The 23,143-nt window shown below is 40.5% G+C and overlaps 2 protein-coding genes across 3 annotated transcripts in view; one reads left to right on the top strand and one right to left on the bottom strand.

The window, feature by feature from the left end:
* Window positions 1-395: 395 nt before the first annotated feature.
* Window positions 396-22,910, bottom strand: irf8 (interferon regulatory factor 8). The gene is made up of 9 exons (XM_072279921.1): window positions 22,555-22,910; window positions 22,209-22,395; window positions 19,848-20,031; window positions 17,682-17,767; window positions 11,273-11,378; window positions 10,455-10,508; window positions 9,226-9,603; window positions 942-1,060; window positions 396-812 (listed from the first exon to the last, which is right to left on the bottom strand). Exons 1-9 carry the CDS (start codon window positions 22,560-22,562, stop codon window positions 633-635), a joined length of 1,302 nt encoding a protein of 433 aa, XP_072136022.1. The 5' UTR covers window positions 22,563-22,910; the 3' UTR covers window positions 396-632.
* The window catches only part of LOC140210709 (uncharacterized), a 55,763-nt gene continuing 55,311 nt past the window's right edge, over window positions 22,692-23,143 (top strand). For both annotated transcript variants that reach the window (XM_072279922.1, XM_072279923.1), the window contains exon 1: window positions 22,692-22,858. The gene's annotated coding sequence lies outside the window, so the exon portion shown is untranslated. The remainder of the gene's footprint in view (window positions 22,859-23,143) is intronic.

Genomic DNA, 23,143 nt, shown 5'->3' on the forward strand with positions numbered 1-23,143 from the left:
GATTAGTTTGGAATGTCTGGAGATCAGGGAACATGAACGCTTTCTGACTTGATCACATTCTTTGGTAGATTTATGTCGCTGAGTCTTCAATCATAGCCGCATCTCTACTGTCCCATCTAACAATTTTAAGCTACTGCATAACCTGAAATGCGAGCTTTGTCTGCTTCTAAGTTTAAGAATACAGCTAAGGATTTATATTTTTAAAAACAAAAGCAAACCCAATAACATTATACAGCAATTATAAAAAGGTGCAATTATTAAACTAGATTCATTTTAATCCATTGAAAATAATGTTTCTTCCTCTTAGAAATTGTCCTCAATATATAATAAATATTTCTTTTGCTGCTTGTGTCCCAAAAGCAATGAACAGTATCACAGAAATAAGTCTGAATAAGTCTGTTCAAAGCCTATTTTTAATATAAACTCCTTTGAATAGTTTTTCACAGTAAAAAATAAAATTGTATAATATATTTTACAACAATCAGTATTGTTACAAAAAAAATTAATGTCAACCAAAAATGGAAAGATATTTCGAGTACCTTGGCAATGCTATTGGCAACCAGCAATGAGGAACTTTTTCCTTTAATGCTACCAATTTACAAAGTCTTTAGGTGGCTGAAGCAGAGAGTTTTTCAGCTTATCTGCTGGTTTTCACTGAAGACAGGTCTCGGGTAGCCATAACTATTCATGCAAAGTTCATGAAGAATCAGTTTGTCTTCTGCTGTTTCATTGGATATCTGAAAGTTACTGTTTTGATAATTCCTTTCCTGAAGCACTGCTTGGAGAATCTGTTTGCTTTTCACCTGCTCAATCTGTGAATTGCAAAAGGAGAACACTTTGTTACTTCATTACAGAAAAAAATATTGCTCTAAGATGCACATAAAGAAATCATATAGTACAGTAATCTTATCCCTCCATACACTCTCTAATAATTTTCTCACCTCCACTATGATTAATTTTTTGCTCAAGGGCTTCATGTCTGGAAACTCCTCTCCAAAGCATATAGTCACTTTATTATTAGGGGGTATGCATTGTGGGTTCTCTGTGTAAAGGCGCAAGGCTGCAAGAAAAGTAACACATTTTAACATGATGCACTACTGTCACTGACACATTTTATACAGTCTGTCAGTTTCCAATTCATTTGCATTTGGAAATAAATTTTATGCCTCCCAAGCATACACTATTCCATTATATACCCATGATAAACAAAGAATTTTTCCCACTGAGGCCAATATTAACTTTCCTAGAACCTTGCCCTCAAAAAGAAGTGGCTAATTTTAAAGGCAATAATGAATATCAGAGCCGAAAAGTATTACACAATATTACAGAACTTCATAAAATGCATGATTTACAATTTGAAATTAAGGTTATCACTGCCAAAACACACTCAAGCCCCTGAGGTGCCAACCAGTCCCAACGATTCCCTCATTGTACACACGAGCATCATGTTCTCCTTCTTCAGGGACCACAAGAACAGTCATAGCCTGCAAAGTGGGGCAAGAAGTCAGCTCGGGCAGAATCCTAAACTGCCCACTGTCTGGACCTGTAAGTGGCCATTATAGGTTTTGATGTGCTTTAAGAATTGCATATTAGTCATTTGCAGTGCTGATTAATCCCAATAATGGTTTTGATTGATTGGATCTCAATAAATATCTATTAATAAAAAACATTTATCAGCTTGTTTGCTTGAAAGACTGAATTTACTGAAACTCACAGCAAGTTTGGAAAGAATTAAACCCTAGTTGGAATTACCATAATTCTTAAGAATACAATACTACCTTGTTGGACCTGACACACATTTCCATCCTGTTTTATTGATTCATTCAGGCAAGACTAAGGTATTTCAACGTACTGTAGTTGGGAGTACTTGATACATATTCATCTATTCCTGTCCAAGCCTTGGCCAAGGTTAATATCATACTCGGTCAGGGATGTCTAAAGCAGGGGTTCTCAACTGTTTTTTATGCTATGGAGCCTTACCATTAACCGAGAGGTCCTTGGCTGGGAACCCCTGCTCTAGGAATTAAACAACAGAATGTGTTACTGCAAGCAATCCTTAAAGCATCTCCAAGGGCAAGACTGACAAAGCCCAGTGAGTCGGTGAACAATACAACCCGAGCCCAAGAATATGCTGCTAGAGAATGTAGAGAATCAATAGCCTTAACTAAGTAGCAATTCATTTTGCAAGAGAGACTGCCGATCTGAATCAAGGCAATTGGCACAAGCAATAATGAAATACTTTCCAAGCCACAGAATGTCACATCACAGGCTACTCTGTGCCTCAGAGCTGATGAACAGATAACTAAATGATGGATGAGGAAACATATTTGGGAACCGAAGCTGAGAGTGTTGTGTTTTGCAACCCAGCAACTGTAGCTCCAGAGTTTAATGACGCTTGAGGTGGATGGTAATCTATCAAATGAAAAGCTCTGAAACATTAACTCTGTATCTCTCTCTGCAGATGCCACCTGTACTGTTGTGTGTTTCCAACATCAGTTTCTCCTGTATTCTGCTAGTCCTCTAACCCAATTCCCCCTGAGAATCAACCCCAAGTGAGGACATCATTTAACTTCTTCTATGTTTTTTTAAACAATGTACTTTCAGTAATAATGTGTCATAAAATCACAGAGCACTACAGGAGCAAGCCATCCAGCCCATTGAGCCTACTTTGGCTTTCTGTTAACATTAAACAATTAGTCCAAGGCCTTTTCCCAATAATTCATGCAGCTGTTTATGTTGTGTTTTTAATTTGTTTTTGTAAGCCATGATTGAATCTGCTTGTGTTAGTCAGATAATTCCTGTATACACCTAATTGCTCTGTTAAAAAGCTTTGCCTCTCAATCTTTTATCTAAAATCTGTGTCCTTTAGTTCCCAAATCTTTCAAAGAAGAAATGCTCTCTAATCACGATGATTTTTCAAAAATTTCAAAATTTCACTTCCCCATGATCTCTGCTCTAAAGAAGAAAACTGCAAAACTTGCCTCACAGTGTGTAATCATAACTGTCACTTATCACATTTTGCTTGCATTCATTCCAGGAATGAGGGATTTCAGCAGTAGGACTCAAGAAACTGGGGTCCTTCTCACAGCAAGAGGGGTGAGGAGAGATTTAACAGAGTTGCACAAGATCATGACACATTCAAACTGGGGACAAGAGATGAGGCTACCTCCAGCAGAAGATTAATCAAAGATGGAAGATAAAGATTTAAAATATTGGGCAAATGATACAAGGAGGGATAAAAGGAAAACCTTTATCATATGAAGAGTGCCTTTGAAAGAAAACATATTGCCTAGAAAAGTGGATGGAAGAGTAATAATGAATATTCAAAAGGGAATTGAATAGGCATATAATAAAAATAAATAACATGTAGGTTTTAAGGACAAGAGGACTGGAACTGATGAAACTGTTCTGAGTTACTAGTAGACATTTGATAAATAGCTCCCTCCACGGCTGTAATAGCTCTATGGTTTGATGGGCTTTACAAAAATAGGCCCACTGAGGATTTAAAATTAGTGCTGTTCACACCCATATAAACTTAAAAAAAAGAGTACCTTTAAATACCACCCCAGCTCTAAATTAGTACATTATACCGAGAGTGGCTTCCTACCTTCCCCTGTTAAATACCGTGTGACATAGCAGATCGAGTCACGGATATAAGGTCCATCGAGCAGCCCACAACAGGTGAATCAGTTTACTTTTGACACAGTGGGCTAAACAATGGTTGTGATAAAAATGATTTTTAAACCTTTTACATGTAGATAACAAATTACCAGGACAGAATAAGAATTGCTGAACCTTACAAACCTACTATTTTATAAAATATCCAATGAACTGTGTTTGCAGATGTTACTCTTCATCGAGGAGCATTTGCATATTGTAATCACACTAATAATATGGAAGTAGGAGTACGTTACAGGAAATACGTCATGCCATGGCAATGCTGAATGCAAAGAGTTCTGGCACCCAGATGTGCTGTAGGGGGTTGGGCGTGGTGGCAACAAGACTAACTTCAAATTTTCGTTCGTCAGAAGTTTTTCCAAGAAACTGTTCCACTTCTTTTTTGATACTGTTAATAAGTTCTGCATGCTTATGGTTTATAATCTGCATGCCCAATAGGTCCCTCCAGAGCAAAATTGGCCAAAAAATACTTGAGTTACGGCACTTGAGTGGATTACACCTAGCATATCACTGGCACAAGACCTGTTCACTTCCTGAAGGGAGTTGCAAAAGCTTCCAACAGGTGCCCTGACCACTGGGAAGGACATCAGGACTTAAAGACCTTTCTTGATTGAATCCACAAAAGGAAACTGCATCAAAAGGCTGCCACGCAGGTGTGGGAACTGATGCATTGATTCTACGCATGAGCACATGGTTGCTCATCTGATTGATTTCCGTGCCTTCAGGTGCTTGATGGAGTAAAGATCCAATGCGCGGGATCAGTAAAGGCACAGAGGGTCATAAACTCAGCCAACTCCATCATGGGCACCAGCCTCACGATCATCGAGGACATCTGCAAAAGGCGGTGCCTAATTAAGGATCCCGACAATCCACGTCCTGCCCTCTTCTCATCACCACCATCAGGGTGGAGATACAGCAGCCTGATGCTGCACACTCAGTGTCTTACAAACAACTTCATCTCTTCCACCATCAGATTTCTGAACGGCCCATGAGCACCATCGCACAATTTTGCTCACTTTTTTTTAATATATTTCTTATTATAACTTAGTAATTTTTTATGGATTGTACTATACTGCTGCCACAAAGCGACAAATTCCATGACACATGTCCATGATAATAAACCTGATTCTCGTTCACAGCAGGCAGCCCTGATGTGCATTGTAGCCAGAAATATCCTGGGAATTGCAATGGAGACTGGCAGATAAGGCGTAAAGGATACTACCAGATGTCATACTGAAGACCAATTAATTATTACATCATTGGCTAACTCAATGCAATATGGTTTGACTAGACTTTCAACTATTTGCTGGACATGCATTGTACCCAAAAGCTACAATCTGTTTTAGCAATGGAGAAAATATGCTGCTGTATGATCGATGTTACCATTACAGACGGATAACGGAAAGCATTCAGGTGAATGGTACAGCCATTCCCAATGTATAAAATTTTACCTGAAAATAGCCAGTAGCATAACCTAATCCAGGTGGAATTACTTCCATGTGCAAATTGTGTGCGGAAACGAGCCAATGGATCCAACTTCTGGGCTATTTGAACCGAACTGAATTGAAATAAAATTTGGCCTGTCGACACTGTTGAAGGTAACAATTGCACGTATTCTGCCTCAACCTCTCAAAGAGTCATAGAAAAGTACAGCACCCTCCATACCCCTACCACCCATGTACCTATCCAAACTTCTCTTAAACGTTGAAATCAAGCTTGCATGCGCCACTTTGCCACTTGTGCTGGCAGCTCGTTCCACACTCTCACAGCCCTCTACGTGAAGAAGTTTCCCCTCATGTTCCCCTTAAACTTTTCACATTTCACCCTTAACCCATGACCTCTGTGTAGTCCCACCCAACCTCAGTGGAAAAAGCCTGGTTGCATTTCCTCCATCTACACCCCTCATTATTTTGTATACCTCCATCAAATCTCTCAATCTTCTATGTTCCAATGAATAAAGTCCTAACCTATTCAAGCTTTCTATATACCTCAGGTCCTCCAGACCCGACACCAACCTTGTAAATTTTCTCTGTATTCTTTACTTCTCTTAACTGTTTCCACAGGGTGGGCATGCAGTCCCTAGCGCCTTCAGCTGACTAACGTGCTTCCATGGAAACATTCCTATGATTAGCCCAAGCCTGGAAATTCAACAAGATTAATGATACCAAACTCCCATCCTGTGATAATAACTAAGTCACCAATCCCAAACCTGCCCTTTAAAGTATTACAAGTTTCCTAAGTGCCCTCTTAGCATGCTTTATGAACCAAGTTCCAGCACATTCCTCATGATATTCCCTGAATCCCTATCCATCAGGAAGTATGTTATTCTACTTCAGCTCTGATCAGGTAAAGGTCACATTCTTGATAGTTTTAGTAAGGCAATTTCTTTAGAGCTGACAGGAACTAAATGTTTACCATCCTCTAAAAAAGTAATATATTTATTATATTTCAAACTTATCCATTTAACAAGGTCTAATGTGAATTACAGTTCTCTAATTAGGAAGCTTAATAAATGTACTCTTAAATGACCGCACTGTGGAACAATACCAAAACTATTTTTAACTCCTTCTGCTATTTTAAAAATAATAACATAATTCTGCAGAGTCAACATGGGTTATTAAAGGGAACTCACACTTGACTGATCTATTGAACTTCTTTGAGAATGTACTTAGAGGAGGCTGCAGAACAAGGGCATGGAATTGGAAGTAACATACTTGAATCAATTCAGAGCAACACACCAAGATGCTGGAGCAACTCAGCAGGTCAGGCAGCATCTGTGGACAGGAATAAACAGTCGATGTTTCAGGCCGAAACCCTTCATCAGACCTATCACCTCCCTCTGGATCCCCCGTCCTCCTCCTTTTTCTATGGCCTATTCACTTTTCCTATCAGATTCTTTCCTCTCCAGCTCTTTATCTTTCCCACCCACCCAGCTTCACCTGTCAGCTTCTAGTCATCCTTCCTTCTGTCCCCCCACTTTTATTCTAGGGCCTCCCCATTCCTTTCCAGTTCTGAAGAACGCCTCGGCCCGAAACATCAGTTGTTTATTCATCTCCATAGATGCTGCCTGACTTGATGAGGTCCTCCAGCATTTTGCCTGTGTTTCATCAGGCCTGTGTTGCTCAAGATGTCCAGCATCTTCAGAAGTCTCTTTGAGGTATGGCTACCCTGAAGAAGTTTCAATCTTGTCTTAAATGGGAGCTCAGTGGGACCCTCTCTCACTGCTCCCCTTCTATGGTCTCTGCTGCTCTCTAACTCTTCAATCATGTGTTCACCCTCCTCCCCTATCAGATTCCTTCTTCTTCAGCCATTTACCTTTTCCACCTATCACCCCCCTGCAAGCTTCGCATGTCATCCCCTCTCCCCCCACACCCCTCCCTTCCCCATCACTCGGCTTCCCCTTTCACCCGTACTCCTTCCTCTCCCCCTTCCTACTTATTCTGGCTTCTTCCCCCCTCCCTTTCCAGTCCTGATGAAGGGTCTCAGCCTGAAACATGGAATCTGACCTGCTGGCTCCCACCAGCATTTTGTGTGTTCATCTGGATTTCCAATATCTGCAGGATTTCTTGTATTTATGATTATCTGCAGAATCTCTTGTGCTTTTGAGTGAATTCAGTGTTGGTTAATAGACAACTGAAGCCCTCAGTTGGTTGAGGTCAACCAAAGATGTCGTGTCCCAACTGTCTACGTGATACACAAGCCACAGGGCAGTATGCTATGGAGAGCAGGATCTCCCTCTCCACACAGCTGATTAATCCAAAGGAACGGCAGGGAGCAAAACAGTTCAGCATCAGTGGTATTGCGAGAGTTGCCAGTCAGCATTATACCCAACAAAGGTTTGCCTTAGGGACTCCAGATACAGATTTTTTTTCCTGGGGTTTACTCCCAAAGCCTTCCTCATGAGTGGGTATAGCTGCAAGGCAGCAGAGGTTAGAGATCAGTTTTCCTTCTCCTAGATGAGTTACCACCATGGCCGATGGGCCCCAAATGCCCCTTCCCCTGTCAGTAGAACCATTTTCACCGGGCTTAGTAACTAAGCCATGCATGGAAGTCAGGGGCTGGACTTGGCCGTTAGAGGGTTTTTGAGATGCATGCCATTGGGAGTATTTAATAGGTAGTGGGAGCTGTAAAACCTTAAGAAACCAATAGACAACTACTAAGAGGAATAAATAGATGCTTCAAGTTGGCAGACTCAGGATCCAATTTACAAGTTTGCTGATGACACGAAACAAGGTATGAATACAAGTATAGTGCAGGCAATATAAAGGGATGTCATGAGATTATAGACAAGCCAATCGCGTGAACAAAAAAAACCATTGCAGATGAAATTAAAAATACTGCAATGCAAGAAGCAAATGCCCTACTCCTACTCTCCTATCTTCTTAACAAAGATATTAATACGTTTTCTCGAAACTTGCATCCCAATGTAATTGGACCATAACACATCTCGCTTCAACTCTATGGCAACAAATTCTCATGAGCAAAATTCACATACAGGTACTTAATGATAATTATTGTGGCAACTCATTTGACAATACTGTGTAATATTTTTAGGTGGTGATCTTCACCTCCTTTAAATGTAGATTACTTCCTCACATTGTACAGGATAAGGTGTGGCCAAGGTCATAGCCCTCCTCTGGAGGTATTCATGCCTTCCAGTTCTTTCAGTTAGTCCTGACGAAGGGTTTTGGCCCAAAACGTCGACTGTACCTCTTCCTATAGATGCTGCCTGGCCTGCTGCGCTCACCAGCAATTTTTATGTGTGTTGCTTGGCCTAGCACAAATTAGTGTCGATAAAGAAGAGAAACTGCTCTTCCACATAAACATCTTTTTATGTAATACCTGAAGACAATCTAGCAACAACGATGGATAAATTTGTGGCAATTAAAGTGGTTGACTTTACACCTGACCCCTTGATAGTTTCTCACCAACAAACATGCCCTACTGCGTCCTATATCCATGATCTACATGTTTTTTGGTTAAGCAACACCCCCATATAACATTCACATCCTGAACTCCAACATTGCCCCCTCCCGGGTTCCAACCTTCTCTAGCCCGATCATTTCTTGAGAACACCACCTCCTCCAATCCTTCCTTCTGTATTTCTGATCTTCATTGCTGAACTGTTGATGACTGAGTCTTCAGATCTCAACGCCCGAAGCTCTGGAATCCAATCTACAGCTCACTGCCCACCCCGCTCCTCGTTTTAGATGCTCACTAGAACACTACCTGATTGATCATTGCTTCACAAACCTTCCCCAATCTCTCCCTGTGTGGCTCAGTCTTGTTCTTGTGCAGCTCAGTATTGTTCCTGTACAAAACACACAAAATGATGGAGAAACTCAGCACATCCGGCAGCATCTATGAAAATGAATAAACAGCTGACATTTATTGCTGAGCTGCACAGTTCCTCCAGCATTTTGTGTGCATCGCAGTGGATTTCCAGCATCTAGAAAACCTTGTGTTTATTGTTCCTGTGCAACTTCTTTGGATATTTTGAAACGTAAAGATGCAAATTAAAGACGACATTATTTTTGTAACACAAACCTTGCAGAAACTGTTTTGTGTCAAAAAGCTTTACTATCGCATCTCTCTCCAGCTTGTTCGGCCTGTCGACATAAGGCGCACAGGGGCCACTCCAGAAAACCCTGCCTTGGCAGAGCCTCTTGATGTAGATCCCCTCATTGTTGCTCAGTAGCAGCACCCCACGCTCTAGGTGAGTCAAGAGTTTGTTGGTAACCTGCTGTTGCCGAGGATTCGCAATCTTGTTTATAGGTGGGAACAGAACCTGCTCCATGCTTTCCGGCCCGTCACTGGTGACGGCAGCGTGATTTACGGTTATCCTACAGCCATCGGACCGGCGAATCGGAACCCGGGACATCGGAATTCCTCCATAGTAAAATGTGACAATCATTTGGCAAAATCCTAAAGGTAATATTTAAATATAAGAATTACAGATGCTGATCGGAGTCTTTAGGAAAACAAAGCAGATATTCAAAAAATAGTTAGCTGGTCTTTCTAAAAGGTCTACACTATGTAACTTGATACCAAAATTCAAATTTCTTATCAACTCTGGATCCCACAACCTATGGACTTGCTTTCAAGGACTCTTTAACCCATGTTCTCAGTATTATTTGTTTACTTTTTTTTGGCATTTGCAGTTCATCTTCTTTTGTACATTGGTTGTTTAGCAGTCTTTGAAGTTTTTCATTAACTCTATTGAATTGCTTTCTTCTAATGTGAATTCAAGAAAATGAATCTCAAAGTACTATATGGTGACATATATATAGCACATACTTTGATTACACATTTAGTTTATTGAACCCATTACCTCACTTCTTAATTTTTTATTTCTTTTGTAAATTTAGTAAATTTTATGTATTGTGTTGTACTGCTGGCACAAAACAACATCTCACAACATACACTGCCTCTCAGTGAAAATAAACCTGATTCTGATAAATTCAGATAACTGATTGAATATAGAATTAAAAATGGTAGGAATATGAAACCAGCAATTATTTAAAAACTCTAGCAGTTCCTTAAGGAAAGGAAGCCAGTCTTTACCCAATCTGCCCAATAATGAAACCACAGTTATGTGGACAACTCTGAACTGGCCAACAGACTAGCTGGTAAATTCTGGCCCTGACATTGAGGCCTGAATTACGTTAATGTGATAAATCTTTGCTCCCTAATATTGATAATAATAATAATAATAATCCAAGTCAATAACAGAAGCACAAATGATTGAAATTAGAATAGTAAGTTCATTTTAGTACCTGAATTAGCTTGCATGGGCCCAAAGTTATTTGTGTAATATAACATGGAAGAGTCTGTAACCAAGAAAAGAAAGTTATAGACGCTCTTAAATTTTCTACAGGTTGAAGGAACATAGAAAGATATACTTATAGAACTCCTTGCAATTTTGGTCCATCCCAATGCATTTAAAATTCCATTAATAAATGCTTAAGTATAGACACTTGGAGCATTCAACCAGTTTCATTTAGGCTAAGTATTATTATTATTAAATATTAAATGATCAATCAGATTATTCATTATTACTTTCATTAAATTCTAATGGAAAATTTAAAAAAAGATAGAAAGCTGCTCCTTCATACAGAAAATTCATCTGTACCCAAAGGCTAACTTCTCAGATAATCTAAGATTTGGTGATTTTTATAACTTAAAATAGGTTAAATTCTGCTTGGCAAAGCTGAAGGCCTAGAGAGCTTTAACAAATGGCTGGGTCTCATGCCAATAGATTTTACTCCTCTTGCTAAATAAATTGGCTAAATTGCTCAAAACAACCTAAAAGAATATGTAGTAGTGTACCAACTCCCCTTACTTCAACACGTACAAATTGCTGGAGAAACTGAGGCCAGGCAGCATCTATAAAAAGGAATAAACAGTCGTCGTTTCAGGCTGAGACCCTTCATCAGGATTGTTGACATTTTACTACACAAAATAAAAGTTGAGAATACGGGCAACATGCCAACCTCGCAACCTCCTACTGATAGGTCATAATCCACAATATTCCCTTTAAAATGCAAAGTAAAATATGCCAGCCAATTATTAAAAAAGGAATACTTTATTTTACCTTCAATTGTGTGTCGACCCCACCAGTCTAGCTGTGGTTGACTTGTACGGTCCTCTTCTGGAGGAGAATGACTCCTTTTTATTATACCATTATAATCTACAATAACCTGTAAATATTTAATTAAAAGCATATAAACAAGTTGTTGCTCATCAAGAACTTAGTTAATCAGTTTTTACAAACAACATGTTCCATGTAACCAAACAGGACATGCCCTCCTCTCACTGCTGTCATCAGGAAGAAGGTACAGGAGCCTCAGGACTCACACCACCAGGTTTAGGAATAGTTACTACCCCTCAACCATCAGGCTCTTGAACCAAAGGGAATAACTTAACTCAACTTCACTTGCACCATCATTCAAATTTTCCCACAACCTATGTACTCACTTTCAAGGACTCTTCATCTCAACTTCTCAAATTTATTGCTTATTTATTATTATTTCTTTATTTTTGTATTTGCACAGTTTATGGTCTTTTGCATCTATTATGGTTATTATTCCACTGTGGATTTACTGTGAATGCCCTAAAGAAAATGAATCTTAGGGTTATATATGGTGACATACATGTACTTTGATAATAAGTCTACTTGAACTAGACTGAACCACTAATTCACAAACAGATACTAAGATTTCTTACTTAACAATAATGCAGTCAAGTATTAGATTGAAAATGACTAAACATATGATTTTATAAGTGCATTACATGCACACAATTCAGTCTTACTACCTCCTGCTTTCCAATTCTTCTACTCTTGCACCATGCATGATTTGGACACGATATGCATCACAAGGAGAATGAATTGAAAAGAAAAAAAACATAATGCCATATTTTAAGAATATCAGCCTTATTTCCCAGCAAAAATGGCAGGAAGTTTGGGATTTTAAGATAGGTTTGTGGGAATGCAGAAATCCCAATGTTTTTTTCAAATAACTCTGGTCTTTGGTAAAAGCCATCCAAAGCTGATCAACACAGCATCCTATTAAGGAAGTAGGCACCCCAACAAGTACAATGGCAATGTTTGCCCTTGGACTGTGTTGGTAAGAAACTCCAACATCCTTTTTAAGGCTCTAACCTCGGGGTTCTTGTAGAATTCACGTGAAGTTGCAGCCATTCTCCCATCACTTCAGCTAGGGTATTCATTCAAACAGCTTATGCCAAGCTAGACCCATGGTGAAGGGAGTTGCTGCAAAATTGTTCTGCATTATATTTAACCTTACATTGTTCCAGGTGTAAATAATTTCAGCCTGACAGCAGGTATTTAGAATGGAATATGCAAAGTGACCAATAACCAGTAGAATGTTTTGAACTAAGATTTAGGATTAAGAGTTTAGGTTCCATTTCTAGAACATATTTCACTTAAATGAACATGCCAGTCAGAAAACACTGCCTTCAGCTCACAGCCAGACCAGACATACCGCATAAACCAAGGAGGCTGACAAAGTAGTATCTGAAATTGAGGTCTTGTTACTTATCAATATTACAAAACAAGTGTAGAAATAAAAGCTGCTTGCAGAACAGATTCACCCAACTTATGTTAAAGATATTTATTCTTAAATTCTGGATCACCCAACATTAACTTAAAGGCCACATCTTCAATGCCAAGGATGTTCAAGCCCAAGGCACCTAACTTCCATAAGATCTATGAGCAGAATCAGGCCATTCAGCTTAATGAGTCTGCTTCAGTCATTGGAAGAAGAGACGACACCTCACTGCATCACCTGCTTGGTGAGAGTCTCTGGGTCGTAGGAAGAGAATAGGCCTTGTATCTCTTGGAGTTGCATTGAGAATGGAAATAATTGGTGCAGATGGACAAGTGGTAATCAGGATAGGGTTTCCTTCTGCTTTTTTTGGATTTAGTCCCATGAGCCTTCATGGCATCTAGCGACAATGTTAAAGATTCCCAGGAATAGTTTCTCCCACCAATATGCTAACGTGTCCCCAAATTTGGTGGGTCAAGTCTGGTAGTAGAACAGAATGTACCCAGGAATTAAATAAGAGGAGTTTGGTTCATCATCTGTAAGTAATGATTCTGTGTCACTACGTGTGGTTGTTCAGTCATAACCTGACAAGCAACCAACGTGCAAAATAAGACAAAATATGCAAATACATAATAATAAGACCATAAGACATTGGACCAGAAATAGGCCATGTGATCCATTGAGTCTGCTTTGCCATTTCATCATGGCTGATTCATTATCCCTCACAATAACATTCTCCTGCCTCCTCCCCATGACATTTGACACCCTTACTAATCAAGAGTCTATCAACCTCTCCTTTAAATATTCCCAATGATAGACTCCACAGCCATCTGTGGCAATGAATTCCATAGATTCAGCACACTCTAGCTAATGAAATCCCTCCTCATCCCTGTTCTAAATGGATGTTCCTCTATTCTGAGGCTGTGCCATCTGATCCTAGACTTACCCACAATAGGAAACATCCTCTCCACATCCACTCTATTTAGGCCTTTCAATACGACAGTTTTCAATGAGATCCCCCCCCCCCCACCACCATTCATCTAAACTCCAGCGAGTACAAGTCCAGAGCCATCAAACGTACTTCATATATTAACCACAAAATAATCTGCAGATGCTGGGGTCAAAGCAACACTCACAACATGCTGGAGGAACTCAGCAGGTCGGGCAACATCCGTGGAAACGATCGATTGACGTTTTGGGCCGGCACCCTTCGTCAGGACTGTAGGGGGAAGGGGCAGAGGCCCTATGAAGAAGATGGGGGGAGGGTGGGAAGGAGAAGGCTGGTAGGTTCCAGGTGAAAAACCAGTAAGGGGAAAGATAAAGAGGTGGGGGAGGGGAGGCAGGGAGGTGATAGGCAGGAAAGGTGAAGAAAGAATAAGGGAAAACACAATGGGTAGTAGAAGGAGGCGGAACCATGAGGGAGGTGATAGGCAACTCGGGGAGGGGGCAAAGTGAAATGGGGATAGGGGAAGGGAGGGGGAGGGAATTACCGGAAGTTAGAGAATTCTATGTTCATACTAAGGGGCTGGAGACTACCTAGACGGTATATGAGGTGTTGCTCCTCCAACACATCCAGCACATTATCCTCCGCAACTTCCGCCACCTTCAACAGGACCCCACCACTAAGCACATCCTTCCCTCTCCACCCCCTCCGCTTTCCGCAGGGATCGGTCCCTCCGCGACTCCCTGGTCCTCACGTCCCTCCCCATGGATCTCCCACCTGGCATTTATCCCTGTAAGCACAAGTGCTACACCTGTCCCTACACCTCCTCTCTTGCCACCATTCAGGGCCCCAAACAGTCCTTCCAAGTGAGGCAACACTTCACTTGGAGTCTGTTGGGATCATCTATTGCATCCGGTGCTCCTGGTGCGGCCTCCTCTACATCGGTGAAACCCGACGCAGATTAGGGGACCGCTTCGTCGAGCACCTCCGCTCCATCCGTCAAAACAGACAGGATCTCCCAGTAGCCACCCACTTCAACTCTGCTTCCCACTCCCATTCAGATATGTCCATACATGGCTTCCTCTACTGCCATGATGAGGCTAAACTCAGGTTGGAGGAGCAACACCTCATATACCGTCTAGGTAGTCTCCAGCCCCTTGGTATGAACATAGAATTCTCCAACTTCCGGTAATTCCCACCCCCTCCCTTCCCCTATCCCCATTTCACTTTGCCCCCTCCCCGAGTTGCCTATCACCTTCCTCATGGCTCCGCCTCCTTCTACTACCCATTGTGCTTTCCCCTATTCTTTCTACACCTTTCCTGCCTATCCCCTCCCTGCCTCCCCTCCCCCACCCCTTTATCTTTCCCCTTACTGGTTTTTCACCTGGAACCTACCAGCCTTCTCCTTCCCACCCTCCCCCCACCTTCTTTATAGGGCCCCTACCCCTTCCCCCTACAGTCCTGGCAAAGGGTTCCAGCCCGAAACGTCGACTGATCTTTTCCATGGATGCTGCCCGACCTGCTGAGTTCCTCCAGCGTGCTGTGAGAGTTACTTCATATGTTAACTCTTTCATTCCTGTGATCATTCTCATGAACCTTTTCTGGACCTACTCCAATGCCAGCACAATTTTTCTTAGATAAGGAGCCCAAAACTACTCACAATACTCCAAGTGCAATCTGACCATTGTTTTATAAAGCCTCAGCAATACATCCTTGCTTTTTTATTCTAGTTCACTCAAAATGAATGCTAACATCGCATTTGCCTTCTTTACCACTGACTCAACCTGCATATTAACTTTTGGGAAATCCCGCACAACAATTCCCAAATCCCTTTGAACCTCAATTTTTTTTAATTTATTCCCCATTTACAAAAGGTCCATGCCTTTACTGCTACTAAAACGCGTGACCAAGCACTTCCCTACATTACAGTCCATCTGCCATTTCTTTGCCCATTCCCCCAATCTATCTATGTCCCTCTGCAGACACCATGCTTTATCATCAACACCTGCCTTTCACCTAGCTTTGTATCATCCACAAACTTGGCCACAAAGCCATCAATTCCTTCATACAAATCATTCACATTCAACATGAAAAGAAGCAGTCCCATCTACAAATCCTGCAGCACACTACTAGTCTAGCTGCCAACCAAAGAAGTCCCCTTTTGTTCCTACTCTTTGTCTTCTGTCAGCCAGCCAATCTTCTATCCACTCCAGTACCTTCCCGTAATTCCATGGGGTCTTATTTCATTAAGCATCCTGATGTGCAGCACATTGTCAAAGACCTTCTGAAAACCCAAATAAACAACATCTGTCTATCCTGCCAGTTATTTCTTAAAAGAATTCCAACACATTTGTCAGGCAAGATTTCCCCTTTACAGAACCATGCTGACTTAGCATTTTTATCATGTGCCCCCAAGTACTCCAAAACTTCATCCTTAATAATGATCCCAACATTCTTCCAACCACTGAAGTCAAGCTAACTGGTCTATAATTTCCTTTCTGCTTTCTTAAAGAGTGGAATGACATTTGCAATTTCTAAGTCCTCTGGAGCCATTCCAGAATCTAGTGAATCTTGAAGGATCATCATTAATGCCTCCGCAATCTCTTCAGCTACGTCTTTCAGAACGCCAGGAACAGCCACATCATTCATTATCAATTGGCTCTTTATACAAACGTCTGTCAAAGTCCACTGATAAACTGCTCATATTTATCAACCAGAAGTTCAAGGCAAATGCAAAAGCTGAGCTTTACTTGTAACATCTTCACCCATAAATGTCCACAGTGTCTGGCTCAGGAAAAAGCAGCTGACAGTGGAAATATAACAGCTGCAAGGAAATCAATTTATTAATTTAAGAATGAAACCTACCTTGTACTTCATTTTTAAAAAGTGCTTTATAGTTTGTTTATTTATTGAGATACAGCGGGAGATAGCCCTGCCAGCCCCCCCATTTTAACCCTGAACTAACCATGGGACAATTTACAACGACCAATTAACCTACTAACCAGTCTTTGGACCAGAGGAGGAAATTGGAGCACCGGAGAAAACCCACACATTCTACCCGGAGGACGAAGAGACTCCTTAGAGAGAATGTCAGAATCGAACTCTGATCTCCCATGCCCCAAGCTGTAATAGTGTCACATCGCACTATCCACTACGCTACTGTGGCGCCCTATTGTGTTATTTGCCTGGTGAATCATTTAAGTATTCTTGATTTTTAAGTAGGTTTAGCATGTTGTTTGTGAGATTGCAAAAGGGACAGCACCGTCATATAGCAAAGCTGGGTGTGTGACTTGCTGAGTGTCAGTCATGTACAGGATTGGAGCTTGTTCTCAACCACCATGGAGACTTGATTACTTCAAAAAAAATGGGTGCATAGACTTTCATCCAGAATATTGAACCTTCAGCTCAGTGCACCAACTCTGTGTCAAATTTCAGGCCAAATAAAATTTAGATTGTAATACGAAGACATTTTTTCTATTTATTAGATTATCTGTTAAGAAATAAATTATAACACACAGGATGTATCAAGACAAGTTTCAGCACAATATTAAATCAATTACCTGCTCTCATGGTTCCGGTGAGAAAAGAACTGGTCAAAAGACAAATAAAAATGCCTGGTATGTTGGCACACATTAGTCCCTTAGCCAACATTAGCAAAGATGGACTAACTGATAATTAATCCAATATACTGACACGAAAAAACACAATACACAAATTGACCACCAGATTGGCATGAAAAGTTGTTATTTAGAACCAAATAAATTTTAAATTTGGAAAGATTATATGACTTGAAGCATTCCATAACCTCTTGCCAAAATATTCCTAAGTGCTTTCTTAACAACGCACAAGAAAAAATCATGAATGGAACCACTGATCTTTTGTATTACTATATATATTTAAAAGGTACTTGCCAATCCAATACATCAAGTCAAATTATGCAGTGCCACTCAATCCCATTAGTACAAGAAGGTGAAAAACATAGAGATACATACATCCTTCATGATTTCATCTGAGCCAGGTGGACTACAATCCATATCCGTGATATCACCTTGTTCATTGGATAGACTGCCGAATTTGCCTGTTTTAAATAGAATAAGGCACAGGATTCAGCCACTGTGGTAAGAATGAGTTAGTGGAACACCAACTGAAAATGGTCACAATGCACCTGCCATAAAGGACCTACTTAAGAAAAGAGAGGAGTTTCTGAAATGGGGAAGCACTATCTCCTTCCATGTACATGTTCACATCGTTGCAACTGCATCGGAGTCCTCTTGTAAAACATGTATGTTAGAAAGATCCTCGGCTCCACATCCATCAGTAATGGGCACTTCATCAGTACGACACAATGGCACAGCAGGTAGTGCTGCTGCCTCACCGTTCCAACAACCCAGATTCAATAATGACCCATGTATAATATTCCTTCGACCACACGGATTTCGCCTGGAGGTTAGACTCTCTCCCAAGCCCCAAATGCATGTGGTTTGATCGGTTAATTTGTTACTGTAAATTACCTCTAATGAAGATGAGTAGTGGAAGAGTCAGAATGGAATTGAACTGCACATGAAAGAGAGTTAAGGTGGGGGTATGAGATTGATGAGATTGCTCCGAGAGCCAGCACAGACTTGGTGAGAAAACTAACCTCTGTCATAATTTGAGGAGGTAGTAAAATAAATGAAAAACAAGGGATGCTGTAGATGCTGGAAATCCAGAGTAACACACAGAAAACACTGGAGGAACATGCAGCATCTAAGGGAAGCAAAGAAGTGTCAACGTTTTGGTGCCGAGACCCTTCATGGGGACTCACAAATGCTCTGGATTACTGTAGAGAGATATAATGCTGCTGTGGATAATACAGATCTGACACCCAGCTGCCAGTAATGATCAGAATATATGCTCCACAGAGATGGCATGGTAGCGTAGTGGTTAGCACAGCACTTTGGAAGTGACCTGGGTTCAATTCCCACCGCTGCCCATAAGGAGTTTGTACGTTCTCTCCATGGGTTTCCACCGGATGCTCCAGTTTTCCCCTGACAGTCCACAGACATGCCAGTTGGTAGGTTAATTGGTCATTGTAATCTGTCCCGTGATTAGGCTCGGATTAAATTGGAGGACTGCTCGACAGTGCAGCACGAAGGGCCAGAAGGGCCTGTTTCATGCTGTATTCCAATAAATAAATAAATTCCTAATCTCTTAACAAAAACAAAACATGATATCAGGGGAACGCCATGCAAGGTTTAATAATACAATCACTTCTTATACATTTTCCTACTTCCCAAAAACGTTGCTAATTGCAATACTCTTCATTCAAAAGCAGTGAATCAAAGATTAGTTTCCTTATTACATTAAAAACAGAATTCCATGAACAAATGTAATTCCTTCAATTCAACCAGCTTGTAAAGGTGTAGTCTCCCTTCCTACCTGGACCCAGGTTATTATGATTTCCTAGATGCTTCAAGCTTGTAATAAAATATTGTTGAAACACTGCATTATGCCCTCTCGTTCAAATTCTTTCTGCTATCATATCTCCAAAGCACAAATTTTGCAAACATTAAAATTCAGTGAAAAGCACTGTCTTCCTTATAAGAAGTCAACAGTGAATTATTTTCACCAAAGATCTTCTATTCAGTAGTCAAAATAAATTTCACATAATTTAATTCATCATAACACTCAGGCAAAGATCATGTCATTTTGGATAAGTATGCCACTTGACCAATTTTTTTCTATTACTTCCTCTACATTCCTGTAGCTATATCTTTACTCTTATTTTATGTCAGGGGTTCACAACCTGGTGTCCACAGACCCCTTGCTTAATAGTAAGGGTCCATGGAATAAAAAAGGAGAGCTTCTTCCAACAGACCATCAGACTGATGAACTCACGCTGATCTGAGTGTATTTCTATGTTATGTTGACTGTTCTATTTATTATAAGTTATTACAATCACACATTGCACATTTAGACAGACGTAATGTAAAGATTTTTACTCCTCTGTCTTCATGTATGTGAAGGATGTAAGAAATAAAGTCAATTCAATTCAATTCAGGTTGGCAAAATGTATAATCTACATTTAATCTAAAGTGTTCAAGACTTAACTCAGGTTTTGTATTTCTTTACAAGTACATCTCGTAACATATCCAACTCAATGCATTATGTAAACTTACATTTCTGCTGTCCTTCAGGAACAATACGGTAGACCTTATAAGGTTCTGAGATATCAAGTTGCGAACGGTCTGTCACCTCTTCAAAGTCTGGGCTTTTGTTGAGTGCACAGCGAAGCCTCGTCTTCCATGTGGCAGGCTCTGCTTTCTCACCTTCTTTATACTTTCCTTTAAAGATGGCCCATGCCTACAAGTACAGTGCAAATGTGAAACCTAATGATTATCTCATATCTGTTAATACAGCAACCTCACATCCATGCTTCATGTCTTTGCTGAACTAAGACTGTTAAGCTGGGAAACAGGTTCTTCCTCCAGGCTGTGAGACTTGCAAAGACCTAGTACACATTATTTATGACAATGCCAGCAGCACTTTTATGTCAACTCGTATACCTATAATTATTTTTATCTGTTAGTATTATTGTATGTGCTGTATGTGATATGTGCACTGTGTTTGGAACCTCAGCCCCAGAGGAACATTGTTTCATTTAGTTGTATACCTGTGTACAGTAAAATGACAAAAAACTAGAACTTCAACTTAAAGGTAACAATAGAAGGCCATGCTCTCTTCCTACTACTTCCATCAGGAAGAAGGTATCGAAGCCCCAGAACTCACACCACCAGATCCAGAAACAGTTATTACCCCCCAATCATCAGACTCTTGAACCAGAGGAGATAACTTCACTCAACTTCACTTGCCCCATCACTGAACTATGGACCTACTTTCACAGACTCTTTATCTCTTGTTCCCAATATTTTTCACTTATTTATTATTTTTTTCTTTCTCGCTGGACTTGTGCAGCTTGTTGTCTTCTGCACACTGTTTGACCACCCTGCCTGCTGGTGCGGTCTGTCATTGATGTTAATATGGCTATCGGACTTATTGAGTATACCCACAAGAAAATGAATCTCAGGGTTACATATGGTGACGTACATGAACTTTGATAGTAAATTTACTTTGAATTTCAACTGCATGCAAGCAAGCATGACATTCTTTTCAGCACACAGATGAGGATGTAAGATTGCATTACACTGCTTTGGTCTGGTGCACTGTACACTTGTAGCAAAATGATAAAACTCCTCCTCATTCACAGCTGCACTTGGAAGACATATTGCTAGAAAGGCACAAGATATTGCTTTTACCAACGTTGAAGTTGAAAGTGATCATTAGATCTAGTTATTTTTTTAAAAATAAGTGACAGCATAGAAGTAGACTGGGCCAGTGGTGCGAGAATTTTGCAGTGAGGTGTCGGCACAAAAGTCTTGCTTTGAGTGTTTCAATGTACGAGATAGATTCTTCAAATATATTTTTTCATAACTATATATTTCACCAGGCAGATTTTATTGCAAAATACACATAGGAGAGCAAAACGAAGTTATCTTGCCCTAGATCTTTCCATGCTGCCTGCACACATCAAGACTTCAAACTTTAGTCCCAGGACTTTGTATAGTAGCTTGTACTTCTGACCAAGTGCAATACTTGGGTTATTCAGCCCGACACTGGAGAAAGCCCTCCAAACAACTCTACAGTATTGGTATAACCAATGAATGCAGATATCCAACTCCAATCAGATTCTCTGACCTAATGGTGGAGTTAGAAACATGCAAACTTTTTCTCACAGTAGTTCCTTCCTTCATACTTCCAAGCAATCATATAGTTTTGGAGACTATTGAATAAACTTAATTTTATATTATTTATGGTTAATTATTTTTAAAAGTTCTTCCATGAAGCACTCTTCAAACTTATTCCACCTGACGTATCTACCATATATTCACAATGTGACCATTCAAGTCTCCTGATGATGGTAGCTCGAATTAGAACGCGCTTTTCTGACCAAAAAGGAAAAAAATCTGTTACCTGCTTTCAGAAGTTAATTTTTATAAATAGCAACATAAAGTCATCCGTTTATAAAAGTGGTATTGGGGACGAATCTTACTTGTTTCACAGCTTTCAGAGAGAGAGAGAGAGATCCATTTTTGTAAAAGTTTACATTTTGAAAGATTATGCAAATTATCTTCCTGCAGTACTGTACTTTTTTAGCTCAGCCTGCATTCAAAGAAAAACATCTGACCCCAGTAAACTCAGTAACTCAATTAATGAAGCAATCAAAGAATCTTCTGCAAGTTAATCCCATCCTGGAGAAAGCTCACAGAATGAGACTGACTGAGCTTCAACTTCGACTTTGAAAGGTACAGATTTTACACCAATATCTTGGGACCACTGTCGTAACTACCCGCAGCGTAATAAACTTTAACGTTTACCACTGCAAATCAGCGTTCCCCAACACTAACTTTTGTAGGAATAAGCACATTTTTAAGCACGCTATTTCTTTAACAACATCACAAAAAGTTCCAAAACCCTCGTACTTTAAATATGGAGGCATCCACCTCCTGGTTGTAGTCCTGTTTTCCAGCGTGTTTCCAGGGAATCCGAAAGGTAACTCGCTGATCATCATCCCACACTAAGCCCGGGTATTGATCGCTGTCGATCTGATCGATTAGCCACTGCTTGAGTCGGCGCATCCCGCTGCTGTTCTTATCGACAATCCCGATCCTGTATTTGCAACATTATAATTCACATCCAGTAAACTGACACACAAAAAAGCTATTAAAACATAAGAGATCTATGCATCAAAGGATAGAAAATATCATTTAACATATTTATACAAAGTTTGTAAACTTGTCTCAAAGTGGCATTAAAATCTTTGCTCACCCTTGCATCGTGACCCCGTAGCTCTGTGCCAGAAATCAGTCACCTAGCCGCGTTATATTCTTTCTCTTCCGCCTTCGTGTGTATAGTTAATGATAATTGTTTTAAAACAATACCGTTTTATTCGGACTTAAAGGCGGTCTTCGTAAGTTTATTTACTCTGTGGAAGGAGTGGCAATACTCCCTGCCCTGATGGTGACTGACACTGAAGTTCACCAAACGCCTCCCAAAGTTTCACACAGCAGGACCAATGAGTCGAGGGAGAGGGTGGTATTTCCTCCAAGCACCTCCTTTTACAAGAAATCAGGTGGGTAGAGTATCCCCCCCGTGGCGACCTCCAGTTTCTTGTGTTTCGGCGGTTTTGTGTGTAAGGTGTCAGATTTGGTGGCATTAAAACTTAGACGGCACTTTATGCCACATCTTATTGGCTCACATCAATTTAACAGCAGCGGCTGAGTGTAGAGGGGGATTTACTTAGAGGCGAGTGTGGGGGAATTTCCAGGGATCTGTACGCCGCCTTCTGGCCCGCCGTGGTAATAGCCCGAAGGAAAACGTTTTTCTTTTCTATCTGACCATTTCATTAGCCCTCGAT

The sequence above is a fragment of the Mobula birostris genome, chromosome 15 (assembly GCF_030028105.1).
Source record: "Mobula birostris isolate sMobBir1 chromosome 15, sMobBir1.hap1, whole genome shotgun sequence".
NCBI classification, from domain to species: domain Eukaryota; kingdom Metazoa; phylum Chordata; class Chondrichthyes; order Myliobatiformes; family Myliobatidae; genus Mobula; species Mobula birostris.

Coding starts and splice junctions, on each gene's coding strand:
- irf8 (XM_072279921.1), bottom strand. Junction 20,032..22,208: donor TGGATGCCTCCATATTTAAA/GTACGAGGGTTT, acceptor CTGTACTTGTAG/GCATGGGCCATCTTTAAAGG. Junction 813..941: donor AAAAATTAATCATAGTGGAG/GTGAGAAAATTA, acceptor TGCAATTCACAG/ATTGAGCAGGTGAAAAGCAA.